At 44.2% G+C, this 18,217-nt stretch overlaps 1 protein-coding gene across 1 annotated transcript; it reads left to right on the top strand.

Moving 5' to 3' along the window:
- Window positions 1-563: 563 nt before the first annotated feature.
- Window positions 564-1,127, top strand: LOC128069617 (ferritin heavy chain-like). The gene has a single exon (XM_052662742.1). The coding sequence runs from the start codon at window positions 564-566 to the stop codon at window positions 1,125-1,127; it is 564 nt and encodes a 187-aa protein (XP_052518702.1).
- Window positions 1,128-18,217: the final 17,090 nt, after the last annotated feature.

Here is an 18,217-nt window from a genome sequence, read left to right as displayed (position 1 = left end):
AGTGGTGGCCAGATGTGGGGGGAGGTGAGATGGGGAGTGACTGCTAGTGGGTAGGGAATTTCATTTTGGAGTGATGAAAATATTCTTGAGATGTGGTAATGGTTGCACAACTTCATGAATACACACACACACCAAAAAACAGTAAATGTTCACTTTCCAAAGATCAAATTTAGAGTATATGAATTATGTCTCAATAGGGTTATTATTTTTTTTAATGGTCTCAAGACAGAGGCACACTTGCCCTGCGTTTTCTGCCTCACCCAAGCTCCTATGGAATTTAGAACGTGGTGCCCCACCCCCTCCACCTGCCAGTCCCATTATCTACTTCCTGTAACGGAATCTCCTCACAACCGGTACCCCCATAGCAACTGCCACTTCCGGTCCGTCCCAGAGCCAGTGCCCAGCCGCTTGCGGCCCAGCTGCGAGCACTCCTGTGGCTGCCATCATGGCTTACCGTTGGAAGGCTCCGAAGAGGCGGCTGAGATCTCCGCCTCCACTGCTGCCCTCCCTCCTGCTGCCTGGCCCGGATTTTTCCTATCCGCGATGGCTTCTGGATGGTGATGATGGCCCCCGCCCTGATGCCCGCAGCAGCCCTGAAGGTGTGCCACCACTACCAGGGCGAGTGCGAGGCCGCGGTAAACGGCCACGCCGCCCTAGAGCTCCACAAGTCCTTCCAGTGCCTGGCCAGGGCCTGCTCCCTGCACCACCACCACCAGGTGGCCTTGAAGCACATCACCCAGTTCCTGCTGTGCTCCCACGAGCGCAGCAAGAGGGCCAAGAGCCTGATGTTCCTGCTGAACCAGCACAGCAGCCGTGTCTCCTTCCTCAACATCAGGATGCCCGAGACCCGAGAGCGGGAGAGCAGCCTCCAAGCCATGCAGAACACCCTGCACCTGGAGAAGAGCGTCAGCCAGAGCCTGTTCGATCTGCACCACCTAGCCACCGAGAGCAGCAACGCCCACCTGTGCCACTTCCTGGAGACGCGCCACTTGGACCAGCATCTCAAGTTCGTCAAAGAGCTAGGGGACCATCTCACCAGCGTGCTCGAGATGAGGTTCCCAGAAGGCGGTCTGGCAGAGTACACCTTTGATAAGTTTACCCTGGGCAACAGTGACAAGGAGGACTGATCCTGGACTGGACTTTCCCCTGAGTCACGGGTGACCCCCCAAAGGTCACCCTGTCTGCCACGCAGACTGCAGTATTGCTCTTGGAGAAAAAATCCCCTAGCAGTTCTTCCACTGCAGTTATTACTTCTTCAAATAAAGTTACTAGTTGATGCAAATATAAAGGTCTTTTATTCATGTGTGCGGATCTCTAATTTTTTAAGTTTTAAACAGGTATCCAGCAGACTCTCCACCCAACCATGCCCCATCCATTTACAGTTCAGGATCTCCACAGAGGGAGGGAGGGAGGTCTTACATGGGCCCTTGGAAAATACAAAATCAGTCTTCCCCTTATAAACAATGTATATGTGGGGAGGGTGAGGTAAGGTGGGTGGTCTGGGGCTCTAGGGGTTGGTGGGTGGTGTTTGTAGGTGCTTATGTATGGTAAAGATAGAATATGGTCCAGAATTCATCACAGCAGTTGCCTCTGGGGAAGAAATGGAGGGAATGGGCAGGGATTAAAAGAAAGGGATTGGAACTTGAGGCAGGTGGTATGGGTTCCATCTCTGGTCAGGGAATTCCCACAAGCGGTGTGGACAAAAAAAAAAAAAAAATTCTTCAGCATTATGTGATGTATTTCAGTTCAGTAAGATGCACACATCTTAATGTTTGTTGATTCTTGGTAGCAAGCTGGGGTCGTGAAAGGCAGCATGGCACAGACTGTCATTAACAAGCTCACCCTGAGTGACAATGATAATGAGTAATAAGCCTCCAGCTATCTTCCCTATAGTCAAGGGGCTGATCAACAAAAATAATAATAATGGCACTCTGCAGGTCCAAGTCCTCTTATGTATATTCTTATATTTTATTTTTATAAGAACCTCAAGAAATAAGAAGGACAGGGATGTCCCTGGTGGTCCAGTGGCTAAGACTCCATGCTCCCAATTCAGGGCACCTGGGTACAATCCCTGGTCAGGGAACTAGATCCCACAGGCCACAACTAAAGATCCCAAGTGTCAAAATGAAGATGGAAGATCCTGTGTGCCACAACTAAGACCTAGCACAGCCAAATAAATACATTTAAAGAAAAGAAAGAGGAAGGATACGCATTATTAGTGAGAAAAAGGGAGGCCACACAGATAATAAGTTATTGAATGTGGACATGAACATAGATCTTCTAATGCCATGCTTTTTTTTTTTTTTTCCTGTTACCTCACAGGTATATCAATGGGTTAAGAATAGTGGGTGGGCAGACTGGGAATCCAGCCAGATAAGAAGGCTGGAAAGGGAGGGAAATCCCCTCGTGAAGACAGCCCTGATCACTGCAGTCTCATCTCTAATTACAGGGGTGCCTTCTAGCCTAGGGCAGGGATGGCTGCCACACAGCCAATATCCTTCTCAGAGGGAAGACGTCTTCAAAAGCAGCCACCAAATGTGTCAGAGGTAGCAGGGCACCTCACTGGAAGGCAGTCAACATCCATAGACCCAAATCCCTCAGTTCAGGCTCTCTTGCTGCTCCCCACAGGCAGAAGCACTGCTACCTGAGTTGGCTCTGAACACCTGGAAAGACCTTGGGAGTGGAAATGTCCAGAGACTGTATCTCTTCCCGAGTGGTTTCCCTTTGGGCATGAAAGGTGTTTGTTGGGGAGGTGGCGGCAAAACACACATGTTATATCTGCAAATTCAGCTCCTCTGGACAGAGAAACTCTGTGTTTTTGCTCTGCATGGGGTACTGTAATTTATCTACCGAACCACTGGCTGTTATGGCCTCTTCACTGGGATTCTAAAGCTGACCCTAGTCTTGGGTGCTGGGCCTCCCCCCCCTCCCAACAGTGTTATCCCATCTTTCCCTTTTCCATGCTTCAGAGGGGCTCCCTGGGATGATGCAGAGAAGTATACTTCGACCTGCATCCTCTTATTTGACCTGGAAAACAAGGATTTCCTCACCGGCCAGACTCAACGAGACTTGTGATTGTTACACTCCACTGCCTATTACAAGCCACTACTTGGCAGGGAATATTTAAAGACAGCGGCAGCTTAATCATTTCTGTGTTCTTCTGCAAGATGAATGTAAATGTTCTAAATCCCCCTTTTCCTAGTTCAGTTTTGGGGTCCACAAACAGCCCTGTGATTATGTGGGGTAGGGATGGAAAGAAGTGAGGAGCGTTCAGATGAATGAAGTCTGCACCACTGTATGTACCTGACGATGTCTTGACTGTGTCCATCTCTTTAAGTCTCCTTATTTACCCAGCCTCTTCCAATGCATATCTCTCAAAAGGTGTGAGCAGACTTCTGGTGGGTGTGTCACCCTCCTGCCTACTTGCAGCCTTCCCAGTTCCTTGATAACCTGATTTTCAGGACATGGAACTCTGCTGTGATTTGGTCTTCCAGCCCTGGAAACTACCACCCTGAGATGTACAGCTGGATGCTTGTCACTCACAGGCCATGCTCTGCTGCTTGGGGAAGTGATGTCTGAAATAGTGGCTGTTGCTATGGGTACCAGAGTCTCAGGCAATGATAGTATCAGGACAGATTGAGGGAAGTGGTAATAAAATTGATAACTTCATCGCAGGCTCAAACATGGATTCAAATTAACTGTGTTGAATAATTTACCTCTGGGGGAAAAAATCCTCACTCTATCACAAAAGGAAATTTCTTAATAGATGGTTGTCACTGACAAGTTGTACTTCATTTTCCAGAAAAAGGAAAAGTCTTTTTTCCCTCAGAGATGTGTGACAAGCAGTACAAAGCACCCATTAATATCTCCTGAATCTTCTCTACTCTTGGAATTTGTTCCACATTTCTAAGTTCTCCCTTAATTTTTTTCATTTGCCAGCAATTCCAGTTTCTTTTCACAAGCTCAAGAGATATATCTAATCAAGTATTCAGTAGAGGAAGGCATTACCACTAATACTGGAAGTGATACTGTGCTGAGATTTAAAAATAAAAATTTTTATTACTATTTTTTTTGAAGACCTGAGTTCAGCCTCAGAGGGTTATAAATGGAGAATTGGCTTCAGGAAAACTGAAGTGAAGGGTGAAATGAGGGTGATTAGCAAAGTGTTAAGACACCTAAAAAGTAAAGAAATGTATGCCTTGATTCATTTAGTCATGAAGGATGTAAGAGTGGAAGAAGTCACAATGAGTGAGTAAAGTAGTACTGGCTAACATAATAATTGTCTACCAGTATGGATTGGGTTTGGTTATGAACAACAGAGATTGGAAAGGCAGTGGCCATATACTGTACAAGGGTCAACTGTATTCTCTTCACATTCAAGCAGGTCTCCTAGGACCCAGTTGATCCACACCTTTTTACTTGCTGTACACACACAGAAGGGAGACAATCCGAGCTGGAAGAGGTGTGTGACTCTTCCCTCCTTTACAGATGGTGGAACTGAGTCCAGACAAGTGACATGACTGTGGTCACTCAGGGCCAGAACCAGGACTGAGGCCTTGAATATTCAGCACTCACAGGGTTGCAAAAATATTAAAAAAGAGAGAGAGAGATTCAAATAAAACCAAATCTTGATAACACTACAGACCTTGCAGAATGGCTAAACTTTTGAAAAAGACAATAAATTTTGCTCCTATGAACATTAAAAGAGAAAAGCAATGGCTTTTAAATTTGGTGGTGGGGGTGGAGTTTCTCCCTGTATTAAAAGAAGTATGGAGGAAAACAGTTCAGACTACTGAGGGCACTCTTTCCATCTCATTTCACTCATTTCAAGACATTTTTTTTTTCACTTTCTCACATTTTTAAAACTGGGATAAATCTTACAATTGCTGTTGGTCATAGCTGTCATTGCCTAAACGAGCCCATCAAGACTCAACAGAGGGACTTCCCTGGTGGTCCAGTGGCTAGGACTACATGCTCCCAATACATGGGGTGCAGGTTCAATCCCTGAACAGGGAACTAGATGCCACGTGCTGCAACTAGGACTTGGTGCAGCCAGAATAAATATATATTTTTTAAAGACTCGACAGAGTGGTCTTACTGGCTAGGAACCAACTTCTAGAGACATTAGAAGAGTACTCTTAAGAAATTATCCATCAACAACACTTTTCATGGTGCAGAGGATGATATTAAGAGATACTAATATTATTAAGAGATACTAATATTATTAAGATCGCAAAAGTGATTTAGAAGAATTGGAATTTGTTATTCAAATCATTTATCTTTTATAGCTCAGTTGAGATATAACTGACATATAATATTGTGTAAGTTTAAGGAGTACAATGTGATGATGATACACTTATGTATTGTGGAATGATGACCAAAATGAAGTTGGTTAACACATCCTTTACCTCACATAATTACCTTTTTGGGGAGGGGGTGGTGAGAATATTTAAGATTTACTTGAAACCATCAATAAAACAAAAATACAACCTAGTGGGACTTCCCTGGTGGTACAGTGGGGAAGAATCCGCCTGCCAATTCAGTGGACGTGGGTTCAATTCTTCATTAGGGAAGATTTCATATGCCATGGGGCAACTAAGCCCATGTGCCACAGCTTCTGAGTCCAAGCACCGAGAGCCTGTGCTCTACAACAAGAGAAGTCGCCACAACTAGAGAAAGCCCACACATAGCAACAAAGATTCAGTGCAACTGAAAATTTTAAAAATAAATTTTTAAATTTTAAAAAATAAAAATAATAAAAAGACAATCTACTGAATAGGAGAAAATATTTGCAAATTATGTGACCAATAAGAGGTTAATATCCAAAACATAAACAGCTCATGCAACTCAATACAAAAAAAAACCCCTAAAACCTGATTAAAAATAGGTTCAAGACCTGAATAGACATTTTTCCAAAGAAGACATACAGATGGCTAATAGGCACATGAAAACATGCTCAACATCACTAATTATTAGAGAAATGCAAATCAAAACCACAATGAGATATCATGTCACACATGTCAGAATGTCTATTGTCAAAATGGCTATTGTGACAAAGCCTATAAATAACAGGGCTTCCCAGGTGGTGGCAGTGATAAAGAACCTACCTATGAATGCAGGAGACGTAAGAGATGCAAGTTTGATCCCTCAGTCAGAAAGATCCCCTAGAGCAGGGCATGGCAACCCACTCCTTCTTGCCTGGAGAATCCCACAGATAGAGGAGCCTGGTAGGCTACAGTCCATATGGTCGCAAAGAGTGGGACACAACTGAAGTGACTTAGCACACACACACTACAAATAAAAAGTGTTGGCAAGGATGTGGAGAAAAGGGAACCCTCGTACAGGATTGGCAGGAATGTAAACTGATACCGTCACTATGGAAAGCAGTACGGAGGTTCCTCAAAAAGCTAAAAACAGAATTACCATATGATCCAGGAATTCCACTCCTGGGTACATATTCAGAAAACAAAAACACTAATTTGAAAAGATATGTGCACCCCAATGTTCATAGCAGTATTATTTACAATAGCCAAGATATGGAAGCATCCCAGATGCCCATCAACAGATGAATGGATAAAGATGTGAGATATATACATACACACACATATATATACATGGATATTACCCAGCCATAAAAAGAATGAAATTTTGTAAGTGTAACAACATAGATGGAGAACACTATGCTTAGAGACAAAAATAAGACAGAGACAAATACTATATGTTATCACTTATATGTGGTATCTTTAAAAAGAAAACAAATGTATTTAACAAAACAAACAGACTCACAGATACAGAGAACAAACCAGTGGTTACCAGTGGGGAGAAGGAAACACGGAGGGGCAAGATAGGGGTAGGGGATTAAGAAATACAAACTATTATGTATAAAACAGATAAGCAATAAGGATATACTGAACAACCCGGGGAACAACACAGGGAATTGTGGTGCTGGAGAAGACTCTTGGGGGTCCCTTAGGCTGCAAAGGAAATTAAACCAGTCAATCCTTAAGGAAATCAACTCCAAACATTCATTGGAAGGGCTGATGTTGATGCTGAGGCTCCAATACTTTAGCCACCTGATGTGAACAGCCAACTCACTGGAAAAAATCCTGATGCTGGGAAAGACTGAAGGCAAAAGGAGAAGTGGGAGGCAGAGGATGAGATGGTTGGATGGCCTCACCAACTTGATGGACATGAATTTGAGCAAACTCTACAAGATAGTGGAGGACAGAGATCTCACAGAATTTGTCTTTTCTGTCTGACTTATTTCACTTAGCACAATACCTTCATGATCCATCCTTGTGACAAATGGCATGGTTCCCTTCTTTTTCCGTTGCTCACCTACTACATCTTCTTTATCCATGCATCTGTCAATGGGCATTCAGGTTGTTTCTATGCCTTGGCTGTTGTGAACAACACTGCAACAAGCATGGAAGTGCAGATGTCTTCGAAGAGCTGACATTTGAATTTGAAGAAGATTCAGCAGTACGATCAACAATTTATTTAGTGCAGTTTCCTTTTTATGTGTATGCACAAGAGTAATGTAATGACCAAAAATCTATATCTAAATGAGTGTAAAAGAGATCATTTACTAATTGAAAAATCAAAGAAAAATCCAATGGGTAAAAAAAGGTTGTGTCTTAATTAAATTGGTAGCATTTCCTTTTTTCCTTTGCAGTACATAAAATCATGCTGTGCCTTAAAACTGACATGTTTGATAAAATATATTATTTTGCTGTTCCATTGTACAGGGCTTCTGTTCTTAAGCTGTATTTTCCAATATGGCTATTGGAGTTCCAACTACTTACATCAACATACCAGGCAGAAGAAAGAACAGATAGATACAGATATACAGATATATAATATATATAGGAGTAGAAGAAGATCAAGACCTTTGCTAGGAAGAAGGAAAAGGTAATAAATCTGAGTGCCATGAAAGGAGGGTTGATCTTTGAGTTAAGGGGTGGTGGCTTCCTGTGGTTTCTGATTCAGGGGAGTACCATCATAGGAACATTTACTTTCCATCAAAATCAGAGGATCCACCAGAAAGCCTCAAGCCAGATTTATTGGTACATGTGTTTTATTTGAACTAACGATTTTTTAAAAATAATTTTTCAATTTCGGAATACGCTTAGATTTACATAAATGTTGCAAAGATAGTACAGTTTCTGTATATCCCCCATCCAGGTTCCTCTGTTAACCTCTTACATAACATGGTGCATTTGTTAAAAATAAGACATTAAATCTAGCACATTATGAGACTTCCCTGCTGGTCCAGTGGCTAAGACTCCATACTCCCAATGTGGGGAGCTCGGGTTTGATCCCTGGTCAGGGAACTAGATCCCACATGCCTCAGCTAAGAGTTTGCATGCCACAACTAAAGATCCCACATACTGCAGTGAAGATCCTGTGTGCCTGGTACAGCCCAATTAATTGACTGATTAAACAAAGATTTTAAAATGAACTAAACTCCATAGTGTATTTCCACTGAAGTCCACTTTCTGTTTTGGTTCCAAAAATCAAGGATGCCACATTGTATTTATGTCATGGCTCCTTGGCCTCCTCTGTCCCAGTCCTTCCTTGTTTTTGATGGTCTTGAGAGTTTCAAGAGTATTGGTCAAGTGTTTTATAGAACATTTATCAGTTTGGGTTTGTCTGAAGTTTTCTCCTGATTAGACTGGCTTATGGGTTGGCGGGGAAGAAGACCACAGAGATGACATGCTCTTCTCACACATCATACTGGGGGTACATGCTATCCATGTGACATTACTGGTGATATTGGTTTCGATCACTTGGTTGAGGTGGGCTCTGCCTGCTTTCTCCTCTGCAAAGTTAGTAGACTACTTTTCCCTTTCCATTCTTTATTCTTTAGAAGCTCGTTACCCTGAAGAGGTGGGGAGGAATTCAGTACCACATCCTGGGTGGGGAGTAATTCTTCTGAAAGGAGAATTTGTACCTTCTTTGCCATTTATTCATTTATTCAGTCATCTATTTATATCAGTATGGACTCATCGATGTTTACTTACTACTTTGGGTTACAAACCAATAATGCTATTTATTTAGTTGCTCAAACTGTTCCAGATTTGACTACTGGGAACTCTTTCAGTTGACTCTTGTGACCCTTTTGACATCTCCCATTGCGTGTGCATGCGCGTAGCACTTCCTTTATGGTACTACAAGATGCTCCAAGCTCAGGATGTATTTTCTCTTCCCCAGTCCTAGAATCAGCCACTTCTCCAAGGAGTCCTACTTCCTTTTATTGGATAAGTGGTATTTGGGAACTACGATCTTGGCAAACTTGTGAGTTTTTAACTGGAAGAGTTCTCATCAAATTTTGTATTTCTGGCTTCTCATAAAAATATTAACCATCTGGCCACATTGGGCTCTGTCCCATGGGAATGTTCATATAGAGTTGAGTTACAGTGGCCACCTTAAAGTAATTACATTCTTCAATTTACCACATGACATGCCATTCAAGCAAGGTAACTTGAGTACCCAAAGGCATCTCTTCATTGATTTCAGTTCCCCACTGGGCCCCACTAGTACTTAGGTTTCTGTTGTTCTTAGAGTCTCTGTCTCAAGCACCATGGACCATGCAAGGGTCAGAAACCTGGGATGGATCCTCTGCCACAGAAAAGGATGGTTCCTGTCCCTTAGGTTGATTGGCCCCCGTATCTCTGAGCCTCTGATGGTATTTAAGAGATGAAATTTGGATTGCTGGGTCATCTGTTTTCTTACTGCCTAGAAGTCAAAAGAGCTCAGCTTAAGGCTGGATCTATGAGTGTCTCTGTCAGTTACTTGTCCCTTTGTTGACCAAAGCACTCAACTTCTTTTACCTTCCATTAGTACTTAATATCATGGTGACAAATCGCCTTGATGCTTGTGTCTACTTCAACTGCATTACCAGGGAGGACATACAAGATGTCACAGACCAAAAAGCTCACAGATCAGACAGATGGCTTGGCTCACACTGTTTGCTGAAGGATTTAGAACAGGGAGAATCAACAAGCGGTTGGGGAGGGAGAAAGAGAGAGGAGAGAGCACTTGAGTGCATGGTAGTCAGATGGAAGGGACTGAATCCAAAGTCATGTCATGTTCACATGGCCATTCTCTGCTGCTTCAGTTTCCCCCACTTCATATGATTATAAAGACCAGTGATGAAGATCAGGAGAGCCAATATACACCAGTTCTGTCAGAGATACCAAGGGACCAACAGTCCTGATGGACAGGGCAGGGGACATATGGGACCCAAACTGGTGCCCCCAGTATATGGCTGGTCTAAGGATGAACCACTGTCAGGAATGGTTGGTGTCTACTTGGTTCTTCCATTCATTCCTATTCAGAATGCATATATTCTGCCCTATTTATCCATGTCCAGTATCTATCACAAGAATTATCCATACTTAGTTTTGTCTATCCTCCTTATATGTTTTTCTTTGCTATTGCAGACTACTCTTAAACAAACAGCAGACATGTCCTTGCACAAGCATCTTCCAATCTGGTCTTCAGGGAGATGGCATGAATGTTTTTCAGGGTATTGTTAAGTTGGTTCCTCTCCTGGCTCTGTTGATTAGACCCTCGGCAGCCCAGCCTGGTGATAATCTAAAAACCCGTTTAGGACCATATTCAGCTTACAATAAAGGGAGTTATGACTTCATTTTCTTTAAGGACCTTGATTTCTTAGTCGCTAATGCCTTGAGGAAATCACTCCCTTTAGCAATCTGAAAAGGAGAGAAAAAAGTACCCCCATGGTGGATTCATGTCAATGTATGGCAAAACCAATACAGTATTGTAAAGTAAAATAAAGTAAAAATAAAAATTAAAAAAAAAAAGTCTTCCCCAAAAGGGGGCACTCACTCCCGTATTATTGCCTGGGAAATCCCATGGATAGAGCAGCCTAGTGGGCAGCAGTCCATGGGGTCGCAGAGTTGGAGGCAACTGAGCTGCCCCTGCCTAGTTGCCCCACCTTTGTAGTGGTCTGGTATCTGTAGAAGATGAGGTCTAGGAGGCTCTTGGAGGAAGACAGGTAGCGGGAGGGAGTTGACTTCAGAAGCTGAGAATAAATGGAAAGTGAAGATATGGCTCCCTGAGGTGCAGACATGGATGTAGGGAATTTCAAGAAGTCATTGGAAGTTCACTGAATAGCTACCTATGAGAACAAAAAGGAAAAAGAGGAGGCAGCATGGGACTGGTTAAAGTGAACATCGCTCAGTTGTGTCCAACTCTTGCGACCCCCATGGACTATACAACCCATGGAATTCTCCAGGCCAGAATACCAGAGTGGGTAGCTGCTTCCTTCTCCAGGGGATCTTCCCAACCCAGGGATCGAACCCAGGTCTCCCACATTGTGGGCAGACCATATGAGCCATAAGGGAAGCCCAAGAATACTGGAGTGGGTAGCCTATCCCTTCTCCAGGGGATCTTCCCAACCCAGGAATCGAACCAGGGTCTCCTGCACTGCAGGTGGATTCTTTACCGACTGAGCTATGAGAGAAGCCCAAGGACTAGTGTTCCCACACCGGGAGTCGAACCTGGGCTGCCTAGGCGAAAACCAGCAATCCTAGTCCTGAATATGCAATATTAAGCAGTCATTAAAATTGTGCTTTCTCAGGCAAGTTCAATCTTACCCAACAGCAGAGTCAGTCAAGAAGTGGCATAAGACCAATAAATCCAGAGATTATCTAAGAGCAAAACAATCCATTCAAACCCTCAGAAAGGGCAATAAGCAGAAAGCAGTCTTTCTGGTCCTCTAGTGAAGACACGATGTGAACTTCACAACAAGGCAGCTGAGCTACCTTCTCTCACAATTTGTTCTGGAAGGATCTTCTCTTGACAAACAGAGTGAACTCTGTTCAGAGAGAACCTCCACTTTGTCATCTGAAGGCTCCCCAGATGGACCTCCAGAAAAAGGGGAGAAAGAAGATTGGAGGCCTTGTCCTTCGGCAAGCCTCCTTGGTTAAGGACAATCCGAGATAGAGCAGACCTCCAGTGCAGAACTGTTGCTAGAAGAGGAGAGCTCAGTGATGCCAGGACCCCTGGTGATGCAGTTAACAACAGACTCAAGGACTTTGGGAGGGGGCTGCTGAGGCACTGAACTAACTGGATTTCCAGGGAGCCTCTGATATTTGCAGGGACATCCACGTGACAAGGAGCAGGGTTTGTGGAAGGAGATGAAGGAAGGGGGTGATTTCCCCTTGACAAATCAAGAAAATCCACTTCACCTATCTGATCTGTTCATGGAAGCAAAAGGAGAGTAGCCTTCAGGGAAAGAAGTTTGGGAGAAAAAGAAAATATCCACCTTGCCTAAGATGTTAGGAAGAGAAGTGGAGACCTGAGGGTGAAAACCCAAGATGGCGAACCCAATCATAGTCATAATCATTACGGTCCAACTCATAATGCTATTAAGGCTGGCAGAAATGCATGCTCTGTCTGGAAGGATTTCACATTGAAAAGAGCAACTTTAATACCAAAAATAATTGTTTACCTTTTGCCCTCCATTCATTCTTCAATGATGTGAAAGTGTATGGAAAGCAGAGGGTCAAGAAGTGAAGGAAAGACCATCCATTGTTGGAAAAGCCATGATCTGGGAGATGGTTAGCTTGGAGATGAACCCAGTGAGAGAAAGCAGAGCTGGCTCGCATATGTCAAATTGAAAATGACAGGAGGTAGACTCCCAAATTGGGTCTTCCCCTGTGGCTCAGTAGTAAAGAACTCACCTGCCAATGCAGAAGACCTGGGTTCAATCTCTGGGCTGGGGAGATCTCCTGGAGAAGAAATGGCAACCCACTCCAGTATTCTTGCCTGCAAAATCCCATGGACAGAGGAGCCTGGTGGGTGACAGTCCATGGGGTCACAAAGAGTCAGACACGACTGAGCGACTCAACAACAACAACAGACTTTCAAATCAGGGCCTGTAGGAGCTGAGAACGCAGGCTGAAGAGAGAGCTCATCTGTGGGTAGGGAAGCAGTGTCACTTGAGGAGAGATGATAAAAGCTGAAATGTGAAGGGCAGCCTAAGGCCAAGAACAGAGTCTTCATGTTTAAGTAAAATGCCATTTAGAAGAAACAGCTGACGGGGATCCGGGCTTCAGGAGGAAACTGGCCAATCCCTTGTTGGAGATATCCTGGGATAGGTGTGCCCAGTGACAGACACCTGTCATGAATATTAAACTGGGAAGCTCACAATCGTGTGTTTGAAGAGGCAGTGTGCGCATTCTCTCTAATCAGGCAACAGGCATCAAAAAGTTCTGGGCAAGGTCTTTCTGTCCTTTTCCTTTTCATACCAGAGTCTGACTATTGTTTCAATTTGCTGCTTCCACAGAGTACAAGTTCAGGTGTCAGAATGTCAGAGGCATGTGGAGAACATCAAAGCCCCTGGCGGAGCCGTCACAAGTGTGTTAGAGCAACATCAAAGAAAAGCAGGGTTTATACCCTTGTGCCTGAGGAGGGAACATCAGACTCTGCTCTGGCACTTTTTGTCCCTCTTCAAAAACCCTTCACTATTTTTGTCAGACGTTTGGAAGAAGGAAGTTTATCAGCAAGCCCTGGAGTTGAAAAGATATCAGGGTAGGTACCTTATGCAGCCACTCATTCTCAGGGATGCGAGTGTGTCAGGACACAATCCAGGCACAGTGAGGTGAGGCTGTGCAGCGCACGTTTACCTTTGGACTATGCAACTAACACCACACATCCACACCACTGCGTGGCTGTAGACTGATGTGGAGAGGGGTACTCTGGAAATTCCCCAACCTCTACAACTGACAAACTTGTTGCCAATATCTGCTTTTCAGCCCCAGGGTCTAATCTCAAATTGCCTCTTATCTCTGCTCATGTTCATTACCACATGAAACACACACAGACACACACACACAGACACACACACAGACACACACACAGACACACATACACACACGCTGCCCTGGTTTCCAGAGCACATCTTACCCTTCACATTCCAATTCACAAAAGGCTGGGCACTTTCCCTTTTTGTTCCTTTTTCTCACTCTTCCCCCACTTTTGAAATCTTTCCCTTTTTAAGAAAATACTTATTTATTTGGCTGCAGCGGGTCTTAGTTGTGCCATGTGGACTCTTAGTTGCAGCATGTGGGATCTAGTTCCCTGACCAGGGATCAAACCTGGGCCCCCTGCATTGGGGGCATGGAGCGTTAGCCACTGGACTACCAGAGAAGTCCCTGAAATCCTTCCCGTGTGCTGTCTGTAACTCGTGCATCCGTATCAGCATAATCTCCAATGTTCTCAGCCTCTTTCCTAAACATTCTCTTCACCTTCTTGCTCTAAGCAAATTCTGGAATTCCCTGAAGGCTGCTGATGCCAGGGCAGTCCTCTCGAGTCAGGGGCATGTGTGCCCCCCACACAGTCTACTGGGCCTGAGAGTAAGGCAGGCATCCTCCTCCTTCCATGCCAACTCTTTTCAGGCCATCCTTCCTCCATTCCCTCTTCCCTCACATGCTGCAGTTTAGAATTTAATGTCATCACATCATGGCCCCCTCCCTCCTCTTGTTATAGTTATCTTAGGACCCCCTCCCCACACTGCTGGGTTACCTTAGTTCCTGATGGAGGGCAATCTAGTCCAGTGTAAGCCCTGTCCTAATTCCTGGCGATTCCAATATCTACACAGATGATCCCTCTATTAATACAACCTGGCCTCTTCCTTTTTCATTCCTTCTCGTCCCCTGACCTTGTCTGCCAATCTCTTCTTCGTTGCTATAGCCACATCACAGACCTTGCCATCTGCAATACCTGTTCTCTTTCCATCATCTCTAATTCATGTATCAGACTTTCTGACCACTGCCTCTTCGTTTTGTAATTCATCCTCCCTAGTGTCCTGATGCCAAAAGTCCTTTAACCCCTCTGAGAAATCCACTCCATTGGTCCAACAATGTTTCCTTGGCCAGTCAACTTCGTGATCGCCTCTATTTTCTGAAGTTAGATCCCATGGTAAATGTTAATAATCATTCCTGTGGATGCATCTCCATCTTACCTGACTCCCTGGCTGTGCTGTATTTGTTTGGAAAAGTCCCTAACCTGACTAAATCCTTTCCCCTGGTCCCCCACACCGGCAACCATGCCACTGAAATGTGGCAAGAGAAAAGCCCAAGCGTACAGACTGAATGCACTTAACCTTCATGACTGTGACTCTTAAGTGGGCCCCCAGGACTGCCAGCAACTGTGCTACATTCCCCTACTCTCCTTTCTCTCCTACTCTCCCTGTCTATCATTCATATCTTCCCCTCTGCATCTGTTAGCCTTTGTTCCCTATCAAGCTATCCCATCAGTGGCTTGAAGCCAGAACTATTTCATCTCCTCAAGGTTTCGTGGCTCAGTGATTTGAATTAGGCTTGGTTGGGGAATTTTTCTGCTGGGCTGGCTTGGTGTCACTTGTGTGGCTGTGGTCCTCTGATGATGCAAATGGGGCTGCTTGGTCTCAGGTGGCAGTGGGTGTTTGTTGTTGGATGGGCCACCTGTCTCGGGCAGGCTCGCTTGAGCTTCTTCAAGTGGTGGTGGGAGAGTTCCCAGACACAAGTGTTTTTTAGGTCATTAGATGCATCATATTTGCCAATGTCCTACTAGCCAGAGGAAATCATACGGCCACATCCAGAGTCAGTGTGGGAGGGGAACGGCAAAGGCTTGATGTTCTGGGAGTTATTACTGGAACATCTGCTACTTCCTTTGGCCTCTGACCACTCATACATCCTCCCAATCCTCCCTCTCATCTGATCACCTTGCTTCCCATTTCACTGAAGAACACAGAGACAGACTATAAGGACCTCTACAGGCTTCCATCTACCAGCACACCTCCCACCCGCCGGCATCTGTGCATGTACACTCCACCTCCTCTACTGTTTCTAGAAGAACCTGCCCTGCCTCTAAGGCAAACCCCTCCATTTTGGTCCTGGAGCCCATCCCTTCTTGTCCACTCACGGCCCTTGCTTCTGTTTCTCTGCTAGAGTCACTCAGGCCAAGGCAGCAATCTGGTGGCTTAAAAGGGCTGTGTGGTCTCAGGTGGCCTCACTTTTTGGTATCATCATTTTCCCTCTCTTTATTGGAATAAAATTCCCTCTCTTTGGAATAAAACCATGATATCTTTTCACTTCCTCTAATACCTCCCACTGACTACCCTCTGGTAACTGATCCATTATGGATACATTCCTCTCTTCTCCACATTCACAGTCTCCATGTCCTCTCCTCCCAGCTTCTCTTAAACCCCTGCCTATGGGGCTTCTGTGTCCCTAACGCCACCAGAAGAGATTCTGTCACGGTCTCTAATTTCCTCTACACTGTTAAGCCTAAGGGTTAATTCACAGCTTTCATCTTACCTCACCACTTTCTTGAGCTGACCTTCAGGATGTGGCCCTCTCCTGGTTTTCTTTCTCTCTGTCTGGGTTCTTCTTTCCAGTCTGCTGCCCCTTCCATGCTCCTCAATTCCTCTTCATCAGCTCCCTGACAGCTTAGTGTTGGAATGCCTGAAGGCTCAATTCTTAAGGCTTTTCTCTCCGCTGTGTATATGCACTCCTTTGGCAAGCTCATCAATCTCGTGGATCTCACATGCCCTCTATGTGCTGATGATTCAAAATTGGTACCTCCAGTCTACTCTTCCCTGAACTCCAGACCCATGGATATAAATACCTACTTGAATGCCTATAGACATCTTATACTTAGTATGCCACATAGAACTCATATTTTCCCCCACGTCTTCTTTACCTACTCTCCTCCAGCTCAAATTAATGGCTATTTTCTAGTTTCCCAAGACAAAAACCATGAAGTCATCTTTAACTACCTTCTTTCTCATATAGCCCACATTCAAATTATGAGTACATCTTCTCTTCAATATCCTCAAATTCAGTTCCCTTCTCACAATCTCCATTGCTACTATCCATATCCAACCTCCCACCAAGGTTATCACTGTAGACAAGTACCTCATTTCCCTGCTTCTGCCTTTGTACTCTAGGGTCTATTTTCAACATAGAAGCAAGACTGAGCTTTTTAAAACATAAGTCAAATCATGTCACACCTCTGCCACAATGGCCCTCAAAGCTCTTATAATCTGCCTGTCCCATCCCTTCTATCTTGATTCTGCACTTGCTTCCTACTACTCTCCTCCTTGTTCATCTGGCTTCAGCAACATTGCTGTATTTCTAATTCCTAGAGCATCTCAAGCATACTCCTTTGTCAGGATGTTTATATCTGGTTTCTTCTGACTAGCTTGCATGTGTAATGCACCAACTGAAAACCTGATGACTCACAATAACCATTAGTATTCCTCACGGTTCTCTGAGAAGACTGACAGTTCTTTTCTAAGACAGCTTGACTGAGGGTGTATGGTCAAGGAGAGGAGTTGGCAAGCTACAGGGTGTTGGCCAAATCTGACCTGCCACTTCTGCTTGTAAATAAAGTTTTATTGGCACACAACAATACCTACATGTTTACATATTATCTATGACTGCTTTCATACTATAGTAGCAGTGGCTTAATGTTGATGAATCAATGCAGATGGCTTAGCCACGCCTTTCTCATCATAAGGGTAGCTCAGCCTCATTTACATATGGTCGTCATGAGAGTTTAAGATCAGAGAGCTAGGTCACACTTGATATCGTGTCATTTTTCAAAGCAGGTCACATGGATAAGCGTAGACCAGTGTGAAAGTGGCTACCTCAAGATATGGCTATAAGGATAGGAATTTTTGTGACCATTTTTGCAAACAATCTACCATAAATCTCATTCCTCCTTCATGAATTGTTGAGTCGCCTCCTACAACTCTAAGCCCAAATAGCACTGTGTCAGTGAGCCCCCTCTCCCTTTTTCATATCTCTCTGTAACATCTACCACATCCCTTCCTTATTTATTCTGGCCACCATGTGTCTTCTCCTTCTAGAATATAAACTCCACGAGGACAGGGAGTTTGTGTTGTCCACTATTTTATCTCAAATGCCTAGAAGACTGCCTAGAACAGCATAGGTAATTAAAACATAGTTTTGAGTGAATGGATGGATGATCTGATGCTGTTTAGCATTGAAGCGGGAGCATTCCTTGCTGGCTATGACAGTGCTAGTAATTTTTGAGTCTACAGCCCATCAGTTTTCCTTCTTGGTATAACACTGCTAACATTATGATGGAATAATACAAATTAAGCACTTTGAAACTACCAATAATTTAAGAACAGAATTCTTATTGCTTTTCTTTTTATACCTTAAGTGAATTTGGT

This window comes from Budorcas taxicolor, chromosome X (genome assembly GCF_023091745.1).
Source record: "Budorcas taxicolor isolate Tak-1 chromosome X, Takin1.1, whole genome shotgun sequence".
Classification (NCBI taxonomy): Eukaryota; Metazoa; Chordata; class Mammalia; order Artiodactyla; family Bovidae; genus Budorcas; species Budorcas taxicolor.
The sequence above is the reverse complement of the archived record's forward strand: the minus strand, read 5'-3'. Positions and strand labels throughout refer to the sequence as shown.

Excerpts from the sequence above, each read along its gene's own strand:
- LOC128069617 (XM_052662742.1), top strand. The coding sequence starts at position 564 with ATGGCCCCCGCCCTGATGCCCGCAGCAGCCCTGAAGGTGTGCCACCAC.